This window comes from Aotus nancymaae, unplaced genomic scaffold (assembly GCF_030222135.1).
Source record: "Aotus nancymaae isolate 86718 unplaced genomic scaffold, 86718_ANA_hifiasm-v0.15.2.pri h1tg000062l, whole genome shotgun sequence".
Lineage (NCBI taxonomy): Eukaryota > Metazoa > Chordata > Mammalia > Primates > Aotidae > Aotus > Aotus nancymaae.
Genome location: NW_026988476.1, coordinates 1,448,985 through 1,468,312, shown reverse-complemented (window position 1 = coordinate 1,468,312; position 19,328 = coordinate 1,448,985). Strand labels below are relative to the sequence as shown.

The 19,328-nt window shown below is 38.0% G+C and overlaps 1 protein-coding gene across 1 annotated transcript in view; it reads right to left on the bottom strand.

The window, feature by feature from the left end:
• KPNA1 (karyopherin subunit alpha 1) overlaps nt 1–19,328 on the bottom strand; it is an 82,702-nt gene that overhangs the window by 3,564 nt on the left and 59,810 nt on the right. Inside the window, exons 9-12 of the mRNA XM_012476213.3 lie at nt 18,945–19,108; nt 17,339–17,417; nt 7,157–7,282; nt 4,773–4,900 (exon numbers count right to left, since the gene is read on the bottom strand). Coding sequence (XP_012331636.1) covers nt 4,773–4,900; nt 7,157–7,282; nt 17,339–17,417; nt 18,945–19,108 — 497 coding nt within the window. The remainder of the gene's footprint in view (nt 1–4,772; nt 4,901–7,156; nt 7,283–17,338; nt 17,418–18,944; nt 19,109–19,328) is intronic.

Genomic DNA, 19,328 nt, shown 5'->3' with positions numbered 1-19,328 from the left:
TACTCCAGCCTGGGTGACAAAAGCAAAACTCCATCTCAAAAAAGAAAACCACACACACACATAAACACACACACACACACACACACACAAACGAAAACCACAGCAAACAAAGAATAGACAGAACTTCCTTAAGTTATGTTAAGAGATTCTTTTATAAAGAATCTCAACAAAACATACAGTTAACATTATACTTAGTGATTGAGAAAGACAGGGAATAAGGTGCCAGGTGCCGTGGCTCACACCTGTGGTCAAAAGTTTGAGACCAGCCTGACCAATATGGTGAAACCCCAACTCTTCTAAAAATACAAAATTAGCCAGGCATGGTGGCGCATGCCTTGGGAGGCTGAGGCAGGAGAATCACTTGAACCCGGGAGGCAGAGGCTGTGGTGAGCTGAGATTGTGCCACTGCACCCCAGCCTGGGCAAGAAGAGCAAAACTCCATCTCAAAACAAGGAAAAAAAAAAAAAAAAAAAAAAAAGACTGGGAATAAGGCAAGAATGTCCTCTCTCACCACTCCTATTCAACACTGCACTGGAAAACCCAGATAATGCAATAAGAAAAGGGAATAAAAAGTATACAGATTAGGAAGGAAGAAATTAAAACTGTCTTTCTTTTCAGATGACATCACTATGTAGAAAACCCCAAAGTAATTATTTGGAAGGTTGTATGATACAAGGCTAATAACATGTATTCCAGTAACGAACAACTGGAATTTGAAGTTAAAAAGACAATTATCAAATTTACATTAGCATCAAAAAAGTATAAATCTAATAAAATATGTACAACAGGATGTATATGAGGAAAACTACAAACTGATGAAAAAAATCAAAAAAAGACCTTTAAAAATGGAGAAATACTCCATGCTTATGGACAGGAAGATTCAATATTGTTAAGACGGCAATTATTCCCAGCTTGATCTATAGATTCAATGTGATACTCCCAAACAAAATCCCAGCAAGTAGTTAATAGATACCAACAAACTGATTCTAAAGTTTATACGGAAAGGCAAAAGGCCCAGAATAGTCAATACTGAAGAACAAAGTTAGAGGACTGACATAATCAACAACTTATTATAATCTAAAGTAATCAAGACAGTGTAGTATTTGGTGAAAGAACAAACAAAAAAACCAATGGAACAAAATACAGGGCCCAGACATTCACAATATTTGAATGTTTGTTCTCCTGATGGCATACTATATGCCATTTAGGCTTTCTTTTTTAATTATTTTATTCATTCATTCATTCATGTCTAACTAGGTTATTTCAAAAGACAACAGTAATTCTTTCTTCTGCTTAATCTAATCCATTGTTGAAGGTCTCAACTGTATTTTTATTTCATTCATTAAATTATTCAGTGCTGGGAATCATTTTTTATGTTATTATTGCTTTTTTAATTGTGTGGTGGTGGTAGGATGGTAGGAGATGCTCATAGTAACTTTTGTTTCGTAAATAGGTATTCTTTGATTTAACCCACCACCACTACTACTGCCATCATTCACAGATTCACCAAAAATTAGATAATTATTGTACTTGTTTTTATTAATCTTTCTTACATGTATGTATAGCTCATATTTGGGTCTATATTTTGAAGGCTGGTGATGTTTCCTTGACCAGAAATATTCACTTAGTATTAATTCAACTGATTTATATTAATTAGCCTATGGTAAAACTGGTTTTGATATACAACATTTCTCTTGAAGTCACAGTTTCCTGGAACCTATCAATGACATTAAGTGAGGACTTCCTATACTGTACTACCTGTGTGTGTGTGTGTGTGTGCTGCTTCTCAGATAAACTGCAAATTCACACAGACAAAAAAAAACAGAGGATCCAGAAAACACCCACACAAAAACAGTCAACTGATCTTTGACAGAAGAGCAAAGGCAATTTAATGGAGAAGGGATTCCAACTTTCCAACTAACAGTGCTAAAACAACTGAACATCCATAAAGAAAAATAATGAATCTAGACACAGGTTTTACTTCATATCATTCATGAGGTTAGACAGTCCGAGTCTTCCCAATACCCAAGACTGAGGCTTTCATCCCAGTATTCAAAGTCCACCAATCAATTACTTAATCATCCTTGTGAAAGAATGACCTATAGCAAGATCAACCTGCCACCTCCAAAAACACTGCATCCTTTCACTTTTCCTCATGCTATTCTCCCCACCAAAACTGCCAAATCCCCATACAAATGGTAAGTTTCATCTCTTTCAGTTAATAATCCTTATCCCTCATTAAGAACATGTGTTATATATGTGTTAACATTTGATTATATTCAACTTAAAATTCTAGATATTTCCTACAATATTCGTTTTTTTTTTTTTTTTTTTTTTTTTTTGAGATGGAGTTTCGCTCTTGTTGCCCAGGCTGGAGTGCAGTGCAGTGTCACGATCTTGGCTCACCGGAACCTCTGCCTCTCGAGTTCAAGCAATTCTCCTACCATAGTCTCCTGAGTAGCTGCGACTACAGGCATGTGCCACCACACCTGGCTAATTCTGTATTTTTAGTAGAAATGGGTTTTCTCCACGTTGGTCAGGCTGGTCTCAAACTCCCGACCTCAGGTGATTCACCTACCTCAGCCTCCCAACGTGCTGGAATTACAGGCGTGAGCCACCGCAACCGGCCTTCTTTTTTATCTTTTGAGACAGTCTCTCACTCTGTCTCCCAAGCTGGAGTGCAGTGGCATGATCTTGGCTCACTGCAACCAACCTGTGCTCCCCAGTTCAAGTGATTGTCCCACCTCTGCCTTCCAAGTAACTGCAACTACAGGAGAATACCAACACACCAAGCTAATTTTTGTAGAGACAGAGTTTCTCCATGTAGGCTGGTCTTGAACTCCTCAAGTGATTTGCCTGCCTCAGCCTCAAAGTGCTGGAATAGTGCCAAGATATTTCCTAAACTACTCTATTTCTTGCATTCAAATATGGTATCTGCAAGAATAAGCAAAAGCCAGATAAGCTGTCTTTTATAAGTGATAAAGTCAGTTTGTTTTTTTGATTTGTTTGTTTTTTGTAATTTGAACTGTAATATTTTTGTGACAGTCTTTCAAGATAACTCTTCATGTAGGTAAGAAGAAACTGCTAGGAGATTGATAGCTTTATTATAAACAGCTATGCTGAATTTTAAAAAGGCACAGTAGCAATTCTATGCTTCTCTAACAGAGCAAAATACTCCTGAATACTTTCTCATGAAAGATGGCATAATAAAATATGTATGTTTATGGTTTATTTCAATTAAGAAAATATATTCACTATAAAATATAAACAATAATTATAAATGTGAATTTGAACATACAGCTTATTCAAATAACTATTCTATAGTACTTCATATTTTTGCCATCTGATGACAGTATACTTAAAATCATAGTACCCTAGAACTAGAATTTTGAAGGCTGGAGAAAAACCTCAAAGACATATGTGCTTCTGAAAGATCACCTGAAGTCTCCCTTACATAACCTGCCCATGATTTACTTTACCAACATAGCTATTGCATTTAATCTGTTTGCAATTTTATTATTTCAGGTACATACTTCTTATTTTCTCTACTTTTATTTTTTAATTCCAAACAGAACACTCAAAATTAGCATCTGTTGAATGGCTACATTTAGTCCACAAAGCAACAATATAAGAAGTAGCTATGTTTGTCTGATACCACATATGAGTAAGGAGTTAATGCTTTAGCACCTATTTGAAACCATCTTTCTCTAATTTTGGATTCTCTATAAAGAAAAGTTAAGACAGGCTGGGTGTAGGCTTCATTTTTATCTTCATCATTATTTTTCTTCCCCTATCTGAAATACTAGATGTCCTGAATTTTGCATTTAATTATATGATGATGCTCCTTTGAAGAACTGATTCCCATCCGTATTTATGTTTTCCTCTACACATTAATATTATAAGCTGCTCATCAGGCACAATGGCTCACACCTGTAATCCCCGCACTTTGGGAGGCCAACATGGGCGGATCGCCTGAGCTCAGGAATTAAAGACCAGCCTGGCCAATGCGGCAAAACTCTGTCTCTACTAAAAATACAAAAATTAGCTGGGCACATTGGCGCACACCTGTAATCCCAACTACTTGGGAGGCTGACGCAGAAGAATCACTTGAACCCAGGAGGCAGAGGTTGTAGTGAACCAAGATCATACCACTGCACTCCAGCCTGGGAGACAGAGCAAGACTCCATCTCAATTAAGCTGCTACCAAGAGAGTCATTTAAGCCTCAAGCTGCTACAGATCTCTGCCTTTAACAACTAAATACCATAGCACTTTAGAAGACACCTGCCTCTAGCAAATTTGGCCCTTTACTCTAAGACATACCACTCTATCAATTCTGGTTCAACTCTACTATTAAGATATCTAAACTAGAAAGGGCAAGAGTGAGTTATTAAACTTGGGCTCTAAGTTCTACAAGTAACGGAGACTACCCAAGATATTTCTGACCAAGTAGCTCCAGAGTAGGTTGAAGCTCTGTAAGGACTTCTATTGCCTCAAACCTCAACTATGCCTTACTTCTTATATCCCAGGATTATCTTGAGCAAAAAGAAATGGGAGAAATACAAAGAATATATATTTAAGTATAATTATGACACCAAGGACAATTTTCCTAAGGACTGGAACTAAACATTCTTATTTAATAAGATTGTCTCTCACCTTTCCCCACAAAGGTGGCTAATCATTCACTCTAGGTAATATATGGGGAGGTTATAAAGTGAGAGACACAGTAACAATTTTTCTTTAACCTTACAAGATGCTGTTGATTGGTACTTACTTGATCTGTTCAGCTGATCCTCCAGAAGTTGCATTTGTGATGGCCCAAGCTGCTTCTTTTCTTGTCCGAAATTCAGCAGTTTGTAAAATACTAATGAGGGCTGGAAAAATGTTGGCGTCTATCACAGTCTAAAATTAAAGAAAAATTTAAATGAAAAGGTAAACTATAAGATTTATAAAAATATTCATATTAATTATAACTTCTAAGGTAGTTTCACTATTAACACCCCTTCTCCTGTCAAAAACAAATTGGAAAGGGTTACATCATTATACCTAATCTTTTTTTTTGAGTCTCACTCTGTTGCCCAGGTTGGAATGCAGTGGCGTGATCTCGGCTCACTGCAGCTTCCACCACCAAGGGTCAGGCAATTCTCCTGCCTCAGCCTCCCAAGCAGCTGGGAATACAGGTGCACACGATGACTCCTGGCTACTTTTTGTATTTTTAGTAGAGACGGGGTTTCACCAACCTGGCCTTGAACTCCTGATCTCAGGTGATCTGCTGACACTGACCTCCCAAAGTGCTGGGATTACAGGCATGAGCCACTGTGCCCAGCCTATCCTTAACCTTTATGCTGTACATCCTCCCTGGAGTTTGTGATCTTATAATCTCCTATTTTCTCTGAATTCTCTTCTCTTTTACTGTCCTCTTTTGTTCTGCCCATAGTAACAAATTGTAACAGTTCGATTTTCTGCTCCTCTGCTATTCCACTCTCTTAGAGCATGCAATCTTGCATGTGTGAAACTCTCTAGGCTTCTCTTCCCACTGGATCATCAGCCCAGGGTAGCCAGCAGTTTACATTAGGTCTGCTAGTCACCCCAAACACATCATCAAGTTTCCTTTTAAGCCTCTCTAGTTCACAAAGGCTATTAATTTACATTCTCAATTTTAAAAATCCTGAGTCCATCTTTTTTCCTTTCCTTTGCCATTGCCATCCTATTCTAAGCCGCCACCTCCCAGATTACCAAAATAAGGCTAATAGTTGGATGGAGTACTTTTACTCAATCCCATTCACGTATTAATACTAAAGTAGCCTTCTCAAAATTACTTTCTCACTGTTTCTCCCTGGCTCAAGTACCTAACATGGGTTTATACTATTTCCTACATTAAGAAACTGGGAAGTTCTGCATAAAAAAGCCTGGTGGTAACAGGCAATCAAATACAGATGAAAACACCTCATTTGAATGCTACAAATTGTTATAGCTATAAATCTCAGTTCCTAATTCATCATTTTGGGGACAAAATGCTTTTCTGGTGAAAAACTCTATTATATCCGTAAAGGAAGTCAACAAAGTTTGACAAAGCTGATTAGTGAAAAGACACCTAATCCTGGTCCTGTCATTTACTAGAGGTGCCCTTGAGCAAATCATTTTAATTCCATGAGCCACTTCATCTTTTTATTCAAATTTTATTGACAAATAATAATTGTATATATTAGTGGGATACAATGTAATGGATGCTTCAATACACTGACATACATTGTAGTAAATGAAAATTTTGGATTAGATGACCCCTATGTTTCCACTCATCTCGAAAGTCCTCTAAGTCTGTGTTGTATCTTTTCCTACCCATTGTTCCATCCTTGATCATTGCCCAGGCTGAACACTGTGGCCCACTGCTTGTCTTCCACTTGAGTTACTCTCCCACCAATAAAAAGACAAAAGTAAAAACCAAGTAACTATTTAAAGAAAAATGGGTATCCAAAAATTCATGAAAATTTGAGGCACTCTACCACATGGGTCCCTCAGAAAAATACGTATCTTACTTGGAAAGAGTAAAGCCAATATGTTCAGCATAAAGCCTATCAAAACATTTTGAAAATACAAGACACTATTTCCTGGACCTTAGTGAAACATCAAATATTAAAGGCACAAGAAACACAAAGGCTTAAGTGTAAATTTCAAAAGACTTAACATCTATAAGCTAGGATAAAGTGAAAAGCTGACTATGAAATAAGACAACAACATTCGAAGTTAGTGGTCTTCAAAGCAATAGTGAAAACAATATATTCTTTGTTTTGAGATGGAGTCTAGCTCTGTCACCAAGGATGGAGTGCAGTGGCACAATCTCAGCTCACTGCAACCTCTACCTCCTGGGTTCAAGTGATTCTCCTGCCTCAGCCTCCTGAGTAGCTGGGACTCCAGGCACCTGCCAGCACGCCCAGCTAATTTTTTGTATTTTTAGTAGAGACAGGGTTTCACCATGCTGACCAGGCTGGTCTTCAACTCCTGACCTCAAGTGATCCTCTGGCCTCAGCATCCCAGAGTGCTGAAATTACAGGCATGAGCCACCGCGCCCGGCCGAAAACAATATTATGTTTTAAAGGGTGACTGAAAAACATCTTTCTTTTCAATAAAAATACTGAAAGATAGGTCTTATAAGGTTACCTGGATCTGTGCCCTATTTCCAGCTGTAATATTAGATATTGTCCAACATGCTTCCTTTTTGATAGATTCCTTTGGGCTACTCAGCAAATGTAATAAACTCTGCAGAGCTGAGCAATTCAAAATTACCTAAAAGAAAAAGTTTGAAAATTTTACTTATTGTATTGTTCTAAATAGAAGTAAATGTTTAACCTAAGGAACATATTTTAGTAAAAATTTAGGTGAAGACATAACATCTCCCTTGAAATTTTATAAATAAGTAACTTTATACAGGTAAAAAAATAAGCATTCACTGTTAATAAGAATTAGTTTCTAAGATTATCAATCCAGTTTCATCGTACACATTCACAACTGCTAAACTGCACTGAAGATACAATAATGTTATTATTAGCAATTACAACAGGATTACTCATTCACCTTCTTATCCCAATAGCATAAGTCTTCTGAATGGGTAAATATGTCAACTGGTCAGAAAGTCAGGAGTCTCAGATTTTTAGGTCCTCTGATAACACACTACCTGGCAGTCAATGAACCAATACACACTTAATGAAATATATCAGGTGCTTTATAAGATACAAAGATAAAAAACATATGACCCCACCTATCAGTTTATAACAGTGAGGCAGGTAACACAAATACACATGGAGAAGGAGACCTACTCTACTAGAAATTAAAATAATAAAAGTTGGATTAAAATACTGTATGGCAGGTTTGAAAATCACTAAACATAGAGAACAGAGATCTATTCTAGAAACAAACGGAGCTATTTATAAAGTTTATAATAAAAGTTAACCCCTTCTTCCAATGACTATTGGCTTTGACAGAACTAAATTTAAAAGCTAAATAGTTGAAAAACATTTTTTTCAAAATTAGTTCTTAACCCTGATATGGTTTGGATCTGTGTCCCCACCCAAATCACATGTCAAACTGTAATCCCCAGGGTTGAAGGTGGGGCCTGGTGGGAGGTGACTGGATCATGGGGATGGATCCTTCACGAATGGTTTAGCACCATCCCCTTGGTTCTGTTCTAGTATGTAGCACCTTCCCCCACTCCTTGCTCCTGCTCAGGTCACATAAGACATGCCTTTCTCTTCACCTTCTGCCATGACTTTTAAGTTTTCTGAGGCCTCCCCAGAAGCAGAAGCTACTTTTTTTTTAATTGCATTTTAGATTTTGGGGTACATGTGAAGAACATGCAAGATTGTTGCATAGGTACACACATGGCAGTGTGATTTGCTGCCTTCCTCCCCATCACCTGTATCTGGGACTTCTCCCCATGCTATCGCTCCCCAACTACCCACCCCATGCTGTCCCTCCCCTATTTCCCCCCTACAGACCCCAGTGTGTGATGCTCCCCTCCCTGTGTCCATGTGTTCTCATTTTTCAACACCCGCCTATGAGTGAGAACATGCTGTGTTTGATTTTCTGTTCTTGTGTCAGTTTGCTGAGAATGATGGTTTCCAGGTTCATCCATGTCCCTACAAAGGACACAAACTCATCGTATTTGATGGCTGCATAGTATTCCATGGTGTATATGTGCCACATTTTCCCTGTCCAATCTATCATTGAAGGGCATTTGGGTTGGTTCCAGGTCTTTGCTCTTGTAAACAGTGCTGCAATGAACATTCATGTGTATGTGTCCTTATAGTAGAACGATTTATAATCCTTTGGATATATACCCAGTAATGGGATTGCTGGGTCAAATGGAATTTCTATTTCTATTTCCTTGAGGAATCGCCACATTGTATTCCACAATGGTTGAATTAATTTACACTCCCACCAACAGTGTAAAAGTGTTCCTATTTCTCCACATCCTCTCCAGCATCTGTTGTCTCCAGATTTTTTAATGATTGCCATTCTAACTGGCGTGAGGTTCCCTATCTCAATGTAGTTTTGATTTGCATTTCTCTAATGACCAGTGATGATGAGCATTTTTTCATATGTTTGTTGCCTTCATGTATGTCTTCTTTTGTAAAGTGTCTGTTCATATCCTTTGCCCACTTTTGAATGGGTTTGCTTGTTTTTTTCTTGTATATCTGTTTTAGTTCTTTGTAGATTCTGGATATCAGCCCTTTGTCAGATGGGTAGATTGCAAAAATTTTTTCCCATTCTGTTGGTTGCCAATTCACTCTAAGGACTGTTTCTTTTGCTGTGCAGAAGCTGTGGAGTTTGATTAGGTCCCATTTGTCTATTTTGGCTTTTGTTGCCAATGCTTTTGGTGTTTTGGTCATGAAGTCCTTGCCTATGCCTATGTCCTGAATGGTTTTGCCTAGATTTTCTTCTAGGGTTTTTATGATGTTAGGTCTTATGTTTAAGTTTTTAATCCATCTGGAGTTAATTTTAGTGTAAGGTGTCAGGAAGGGGTCCAGTCTCTGCTTTCTGCACATGGCTAGCCAGTTTTCCCAACACCATTTATTAAACAGGGAATCCTTTCCCCATTGCTTGTTTTTGTCAGGTTTGTCAAAGATCGGATGGTTGTAGATGTGTGGTGTTGCCTCCGAGGCCTCTGTTCTGTTCCATTGGTCTATATCTCTGTTTTGGTGCCAGTACCATGCTGTTTTGATTACTGTAGCCTTGTAGTATAGTTTCAAGGCCAGTAGTGTGATGCCTCCTGCTTTGTTCTTTTTGCTTAGAATTGACTTGGCTATGCAGCCTCTCTTTTGGTTCCATATGAAGTTTAAGGTGGTTTTTTCCAGTTCCGTGAAGGTCACTGGTAGCTTGATGGGGACAGCGTTGAATCTGTAAATTACTTTGGGCAGTATGGCCATTTTCATGATACTGATTCTTCCTAACCATGAACATGGAATGTTTCTCCATCTGTTTGTGTCCTCTCTTGTTTTGTTGAGCAGTGGTTTGTAGTTCTCTTTGAAGAAATCCTTTACGTTCCTTGCTAGTTGTATTCCTAGGTATTTTATTCTCTTGGTAGCAATTGTGAATGGCAGTTCATTCTTGATGTGGCTCTCTTTACATCTGTTATTGGTGTATAGGAATGCTTGTGATTTTTGCACATTGATTTTATATCCTGAGACTTTGCTGAAGTTGCTTATCAGTTTCAGGAGATTTTGGGCTGAGACGATGGGGTCTTCTAGATATACAATCATGTCATCTGCAAATAGAGATAATTTGACTTCCTCCTTTCCTATTTGAATACCCTTTATTTCTTTTTCTTGCCTGATTGCTCTGGCTAGAACTTCCAGTACTATACTGAATAGGAGTAGTGAGAAAGGGCATCCTTGTCTAGTGCCAGATTTCAAAGGGAATGCTTCCAGTTTTTGCCCATTCAGTATGATATTGGCTGTTGGTTTGTCGTAAATAGCTTTTATTATTTTGAGATACGTTCCGTCAATACCTAGTTTATTGAGGGTTTTTAGCATAAAGGGCTGTTGAATTTTGTCAAAGGCCTTCTCTGCATCAATTGAGATAATCATGTGGTTTTTGTCTTTGGTTCTGTTTATGTGGTAAAATATGTTTACAGACTTGGGTATGTTGAACCAGCCTTGCATCCCCGGGATGAATCCTACTTGATCATGGTGGATAAGCTTTTTGATGTGCTGTTGCAATCAGTTTGCCAGTATTTTATTGAAGATTTTTGCATCTATGTTCATCGTGGATATTGGCCTGAAGTTTTCTTTTCTTGCTGAGTCTCTGCCAGGTATTGGTATCAGGATGATGTTGGTCTCATAAAATGATTTGGGAAGGATTCCCTCTTTTTGGATTACTTGGAATAGTTTCAGAAGGAATGGTACCAGCTCCTCTTGGTACATCTGGTAGAATTCGGCTGTGAACCCATCTGGACCTGGGCTTTTTTTGGGTGGTAGGCTCTTAATTGCTGCCTCAACTTCAGACCTTATTATTGGTCTGTTCAGGGTATCGACTTATTCCTGGTTTAGGCTTGGGAGGATACAAGTGTCCAGGACTTTATCCATTTCTTCCAGGTTTACTAGTTTATGTGCATAGAGTTGTTTGTAATAATCTCTGATGATGGTTTGTATTTCTGTGGAATCTGTGGTGATATCCCCTTTATCATTTTTTATTGCATCTATTTGATTATTCTCTCTTTTCTTTTTTATTAATCTGGCTAGTGGTCTATTTTGTTGATCTTTTCGAAAAACCAGCTACTGGGTTTATTGATTTTTTGAAGGGTTTTTTGTGTCTCTATCTCCTTCAGTTCTGCTCTGATCTTAGTTATTTCTTCTCTTCTGCTACGTTTTGAGTTTTTTTTGATCTTGCTCCTCTAATTCTTTCAATTTTGATGATAGGATGTCGATTTTAGATCTTTCCTTGCCTCTCATGTGGGCATTCATTGCTATATATTTTCCTCTAGACACTGCTTTAAATGTGTCCAAAGATTCTGGTATGTTGTATCATCATTCTCGTTGGGTTCAAAGTATGTCTTTATTTTTGCCTTCATTTCATTGTTTATCCAGTCAACATGCAAGAGCCAGTTGTTCAGTTTCCATGAAGCTGTGCGGTTCTGAGTTAGTTTCTGAATTCTGAGTTCTAACTTGATTGCACTGTGGTCTGAAAGACTGTTTGTTAAGATTTCTGTTCTTTTGCATTTGCTGAGGAGTGATTTACTTCCAATTATGTGGTCAATTTTAGAGTAGGTGCGATGTGGTGCTGAGAAGACTGTATATTCTGTGGATTTGGGCTGGAGAGTTCTGTAAACGTCTATTAGGTTTGCTTGTTCCAGGTCTGAGTTCAAGTCCTGGATATCCTTGTTAACTTTCTGTCTGGTTGATCTGTCTAATATTGACAATGGAGTGTTAAAGTCTCCCACTATTATTGTGTGGGAGTCTAAGTCTCTTTGTAAGTCATTAAGAACTTGCCTTATGTATCTGGGTGCTCCTATATTGGGTGCATATATATTTAGGATCGTTAGCTCTTCTTGTTGCATTGATCCTTTTACCATTATGTAGTGTCCTTCTTTGTCTCTTTTGATCTTTGTTGCTTTAAAGTCTATTTTATCAGAGATGAGAATTGCAACTCCTGCTTTTATCTGTTCTCCATCTCCTTGGTAAATCTTCCTCCATCCCTTTATTTTGAGCTTTTGTGTATCCTTGCATGTGAGATGGGTTTCCTGGATACAGCACACCGATGGGTTTTGGCTTTTTATCCAATTTGCCAGTCAGTCTGTGTCTTTTGATTGGGGCATTTAGCCCATTTACATTTAGGGTTAATATTGTTATGTGTGAATTTGATACTGCCATTTTGATGCTAGCTGGCTGTTTTGCCCGTTAGTTGATGCAGTTTCTTCATTGTGTTGATGCTCTTTACCATTTGGTATGTTTTTGGAGTGGCTGGTACTGGTTGTTCCTTTCTATGTTTAGTGCTTCTTTCAAGAGATCTTGTAAAGCAAGCCTGGTAGTGATGAAATCGCTAAGTACTTGCTTGTTCGTAAAGGATTTTATTTCTCCTTCACTTATGAAGCTTAGTTTGGCTGGATATGAAATTCTGGGTTGAAAGTTCTTTTCTTTAAGGATGTTGAATATTGGCCCCCACTCTCTTCTGGCTTATAGGGTTTCTGCTGGGAAATCTGATGTGAGTCTGATGGGTTTCCCTTTGTGGGTAACCCGACCTTTCTCTCTGGCTGCCCTTAGCATTTTCTCCTTCATTCCAACCCTGGTGAAACTGACGATTATGTGCCTTGGGGTTGATCTTCTTGAGGAATATCTTTGTGGTGTTCTCTGTACTTCCTGAACTTGAATACTGGCCTGCCTTGCTAGGTTGGGGAACTTTTCCTGGATAATATTCTGAAGAGTATTTTCCATCTTGGATTCATTCTCTCTGTCACATTCAGGTACACCTATCAAACATAGATTAGGTCTTTTCACATAGTCCCATATTCCTTGGAGACTTTGTTCATTCCTTTTTACCCTTTTTTCTCTAATCTTGCCTTCTCGTTTTATTTCATTGAGTTGATCTTCAACCTCTGATATCCTTTCTTCTGCTTGATCAATTCAGCTGTTGAAACTTGTGTATGCTTCACGAAGTTCTCGTGTTGTGTTTTTCAGCTCCATCAGTTCACTTACATTCCTCTCTAAGTTGTTTATTCTTGTTAGCATTTCGTCAAATCTTTTTTCAAGGTTCTTAGTTTCTTTGCATTGGGTTAGAACATGTTCTTTTAGCTCACAGAAGTTTCTTACTACTCACCTTCTGAAGGCTGATTCTGTCAATTCATCACACTCATTCTCCATCCAGCCTTGTTCCCTTGCTGGTGAGGAGTTGTGATCCTTTGTAGGAGGAGAGGCATTCTAGTTTCGGGCATTTTCATTCTTTTTGTGCTGGTTTCTTCCCATCTTGGTGGATTTATCCACCTGTCGTCTTCGTAGTTGCTGACTTTCAGATTGGGTCTCTGAGTGGACGTCCAGATTGTTGATGATGAAGTTACTTCTTTTTGTTTCTTAGTTTTCCTTCTAACAGTCTGGCCTCTAGTAGAAACTACATCCTATATGGCCTGCAGAACCATAAGCCAATTAAACTTCTTTTATTTATCAACTACCCAGTCTTACTATTTCTTTATAGCAGTGAGATAACAGACTAATACAAATCCTAGGTCACCAAATAAATTTGCAACTAATTAAGAATAACTATTTTTTAAAAGAATCATAAAGAGGAAGAAAATATTAGAAAAGAGCTGATTTGAGGATGGTAAAAGACTATACGAACATAAAGAAATTATAGGGGGAAAATAAAAATGTCACCAAACAAATGTTGTCCTGTCAAAAATCATAACAGATTTTAAATGTACACCACCCAATGTGAAAAATATTTGGAACAAATGAGAAGGTTGCTATACTCATTGTGTAAACTGAAAAGAGAAACTAAAATTTTAATAAAAAAATTATCCCACAAGTAATTAAAGAAATGCAAATTAAAATCAAGTCTTTTTTGTCTATTAAATTGGCAACAGGATTTCATTAGCAAAAAGTGGATTGATACTGCACATAAGCTACATGTGAAAAAATGCAGAGACAAGCTGTTACAAAGCACCATAAGAACAGACTACTGAGGCTATTTTAAGAAACAGGGTCTTGTTCTGTCACTAAGGCTGGAGTGCAGTGGCACAATGATAGCTCACTATAACCTCAAACTCTTGGGCTCAAGCAATTCTTTTGCCTCACCTTCCTGAGTAGAGTAGCTAGGACTACAGTTACATGTTATCATGCCCAGCTGACCTAAAAAAAAAATTTTAGGGATGTGATCTTGCTACATTGCCCAGGCTGGTTTGGAACTAGTGGGCTCAGGCAATTCTCTCACCTCAGCCTCTCAAAATGCTAGGATTACAAGCATAAGCCAGCGTACCTGGCCATAATGAGGCTACTAAGAAAGAGTTCTATGCCCCAAAAATAATACGCTAGAAAGAACAATGAGACTAAAATCTTAAGGAGAAATTCCTTTGAATCTTTTAAGGTTCTTTATCTCACAGGCACTAAAGCAGCTTATTGTTTCTAGGAGGAAAATAATGTGTATAACATTATTTTAGGAAAGATTCATTTGTTATTAGGAGGAATAAATTGAGAGGAGTAACTGCTTAATAGACTAGGAGGATGAGTGGGTACAGCAACAACCTCTGCATGACAAGGACCAAAAGAAGGTAATTTGATGGGGATTAGTAACAATAAGCATCAAGAAGACCAAAGTATGAGGGAAGAAAACACCAAATATGACTGTAAGGTTTCATGTGTAGGTTAAAGAATAGTTATATCATTACTTGAAATAGGAAAAATCAAAACTTGGAACTTGCTTTGTGGGGGATAAATTGCAAGATATACTCACAGATATACTGCAAGACATACTGTAAGATATACTGAAAGACAAATGTGAGATATGCAAGCAGAAACATGTTAACAGGCTGCTGCAGATATAGAACTGACACTTGAGACAGGTCAGAACTAGATGTATAGATTCAGAACCTCATTCCATTCAATAAATATTCTGAGTCCCCATATATTATGCCAGAAATTATTAGATTTATAGTGCAAAGAAATGTACATTGATATAAACCACCTCTAGAATCTTAAAATCTTGTAATTAGTTACAATACAATGCAATTAGTACTCTCTGACAGATGGAAAAAAAAACAAGTACCTAACTTAAGAGTTTAGGGTCAAACAGGGCTTCTCAGAGACAATAATGTTAATACCAAGACTTGAAAAATGAGAAAATATTAGGGGCAGAGAATGTGGATATGTGTGAGGTGGCAGTCAGAACAAGGGGTAGTAGTGAAGGCATATGTTCCAGGCAGAGGGAATAAAGTATGTGTTAAAGCTCAGAGCTGATAGTGATCATAGCCAATTCAAGGAACAAATATGGCAAAAGCATACAGCATATGGAGGTGGATGAGGGACGGAAAGATACTGATAGGGTTCAAAAATTCAGAGGGTATAAAGACTCTATAGTTGTTAAAAGCCTCTTTCCCCTTCTTATACCCTAGCCAATCAGTTCTCCTCAAAGACAACCAATATTTTCGGTTTCCTGTATATCCTTCTAGAGAAATTTTATGCAAATATAGTCAAACATAGATTCTTTTCTTCTCCTCTTCTCTTCTGAAATGTCTGAACTAAGCACTGCAAGAGATGAATAGAGACAGAACAACAGGACTTAGTAACTGATGAGAGAGGTAGAGGAGAGGAAAGAATCAAGTCAATGTCCAGGTTTCGGGGGGAACTGTTAGTGCCGTTCACTGATACAGGGAAACATAAGCAGAAGTTCAGATTACACAGGGGGAAATGAGTTTCCTTGTGTACAGAATAAATTTAAAGTAAATACCTAACAGTTAGAAGACATCTGAGAGAACAAATCCAATCTAGCTAATTTTAGAGATAAAAAAGGCATTAAATGTATTGCTGAAAGTCAGAACCAGTGAAGAAAAAGCTAAGGCTAAAACCCAATTCCCAAGTCTCAATCCATGCACACAAGGGTGATCACCGACATAATAAGTAAGATCTATGAATGAGGCTGAAGGATTGCCCTATGGAGGATGCCCACAAAAGGAGACAAGAGAAAAATGAGCTCCCTAGGGAGAAATAAATGGTCAATGAGGAAGAAGAACTAAAAGACTTCAACATTATGCAGCTAAGATTTCAAGAAGAAATATAGCTGTTAACAATGCACTGTGAATGGTGTGTCTTGATACAGAAGTTGAATGGAATAGACGGTGACATTAGAAAGGGAAGACTCTTCCTTACACAGGGGACTTACCATGTGCAGAAGGAGAAAGCTATCAGAAGGTGATATTGAGATGACACAGACAGAGAAAAGATGCTACTAGAGGCTTCAGATGCTCGTGAGAACCATTTCAAATAGGGAAGAAAAACAAATCTTTCTGACCAAAAGATAAGTCATTATCATAGGGGAACCCCAAATTACTACAATCAACAGGTCAAGTCAGAGATGCTGAAGGTACTAGAGTAGATGCCTAAACCAACATTTTTGTTTGCTTTTATTTTTTTAAGCTGGGGCCTTGCTCTGTCACCCAGGCTGGAGTGCAGTGGTACGATCTCAGCTCACTGCAACCTCTGCCTCCCAGATTCAAGAGACTCTCCAGCCTCCCTAGTAGCTGGGATTACAGGTGTACGCCACCACATTTGGCTATTTTTTTTATTTTTAGTAGAGTCGGGGTTTCACCATGTCACCCAGGTTGGTGCCGAACTCCTGAACTCAGGTGATCTACCCGCCTCTGTCTCCCAAACTGCTGGGATTACAGGCATGAGCCACTGCACTGGCTCAACATTTTTAAACATTAGTGAAACACAGTATCAAATTTCCGTAACAATATGAAGTTAAATACTACAATAGAAATATGATCATGAAGTTCAATGTACTGTTTTTTTGTTTTGTTTTGTTTTTTTGAGATGGAGTCTCGCTCTGTCACCAGGTTGGAGTGCAATGGCACAATCTAGGCTCACTGCAATCTCCACTTCCCATGTTCAAGCAATTCCCCTGCCTCAGCCTGCCAAGTAGCTGGAACTACAGGCACGCACCACCACACCCAGCTAATTTTTTGTATTTCAGTACAGACAGGGTTTCACCATGTTGGCCAGGATGATCTTAATCTCCTGACCTCGTGACCCACTTGCCTCAGCCTCCCGGAGTGCTGGGATGACAGGAGTGAGCCACTGTGCCCAGCCAATGTAGTACTCTTTTTAAAGGAACAAAGAAACAATTATCACCTCTTCATACCTGTGTCTGAATATCATCCCCTGTGACAATGTTTCCCACAGCTCGCAAAGCAGGAGAAACCACTTTATAATCATTATGCCTGAAAAAATAAAAAGTAATGTTATAGCCAACAGTTGTATCCTTAGTCTCATTTCCTTAGAACCAAAATTTAAAAAAAAAAATTGTGATAGAATTTTAGAACAGAAAGGTACCTATGGGGGTAATTAAGGGAACTCTTATCATGTCCCCTAGAAGAACTGACTTTCCCTTTATTTTAGTACATTTGGAAAAAACTACCAATCTTTCCTAGGAATCTTTCCCAGGTATTCCATCACCTGGATTCCAAGTTTTCCCTCTCATTCTTTAATTTAGGTTTCATTTCCTCTTTACTCGGTCTTGTATGGCTGCTGAGATAATGGAGAGCAATAGCTAATACTTATGCAACATTTTTAAGTTTTATAAATTGTCTTAATTTTCACAGAGGTAAAAACGACACATCAACAGCTGAACTAACTTGAAAATGCAAGTCAGGAGTCACACTCCAAATATAAAGGTCTTTCAACTAAACCTACTAAGCTGCCTTACTGGTCGAAAACCCCTCCACAAAGCTATACATACATACATACATACATATACACACACACACACACACACACACACACACACACACACGAAGACAGATATTAAATCCTTATTTCTAGCTAAATAAGTCAGTATCTTTTTTCTTTAAGGGTCCTACTTTTCCCTCCCCTTTAATAAGGCTGATCACTCATCTAAAAACTTTGCCATTTCCTTCACATTTAAGATATGATGATTAAAAAGAAATGACTAAAATATATAGTAGTCTAATGGATAAAGAATACAAAGGATTACTTCCCAGATTTTGAATGACGTAATTCTGACTCCTGCAGCATCATACTGCCATTCATTCACATTAGCACTACAATACTGATCTGCATTCAGTCTGCAGCCAGCTATAATCCAGAGTTTTGTATTTTGTATTAATACATTATAACTATCTAATCCATTCCAAGTGTCATGTTTGAGACAATGTCTCCTTGCATCTATTTTGTACTTTAATTAAATTTCCAGTTGCTTGTAATTGTACCATTTCTCCATTATGTTATCACTTTTTTTCTTCTGTATCATCTAAAAATTGGATTAATACAGTCTCAAATTATTTATGTAACGAGTAAATCTTCCACTGCATTATCAAAAGCAGCACAAAGATGATAAACCAAAATAAGATTCAGTTTCTGATACTTGTCTTAAAAAAGCTCTAAATGAGACAGACAGATAAGGAATGACTACTTTAGTGGCAGTATATCTTCTGACGTCTGGTGGTTGATCTCAGGTCATCCAGTATGAGACTGGAACTACACAGATCAGAGTTTTCCAAATGTTTCTGCTAAAGGCCTGCTAGCAGCAGAGGAGTAAGAGGTTCCCTATAAGCCTCAATAAAACAAGACAAACAGATCTGACATCAACATAAACAAGTAACAAAAAACAGTAGCCCAAAGCACAATAAACCAATATAATATACAATTAATTGATATTTAAGTATTAGCAGCTAGAAAACTAGTACCAAGGGAAAAAAAGTGAACACACTTTCTAAAAGATATCTTACATCAGCAGCTCCACAAGTCTCCTACATACTCCCGCATCAATGACTGCTTGAATTTTATCATTAGGTCCATCTGATAGATATGAGAGGGCCCAGCAGGCATCAGCCAGTACATCAGTGTCACTGACAAACAGCAACCAGGAAAGCACATTCAGACATGGGGAGACCTATAAAAGGAAAATGATGATTATGAAATCCAACAGACTAAAAGCCAGAAGTGAGGTGAGATACTCAAGAAGGCAACCAGGCATAAATTCGGTGACTTCTAGGGTGATTTACACTTCTAAAGAAGCAGCAAGTACCTAAGTGGCAGTTCCATCATTGACAATGCTGTCAGTGGTCTTGCACTAATTTGTAGTCAGAGCCCAAGGAAAATAACTTCAGAGC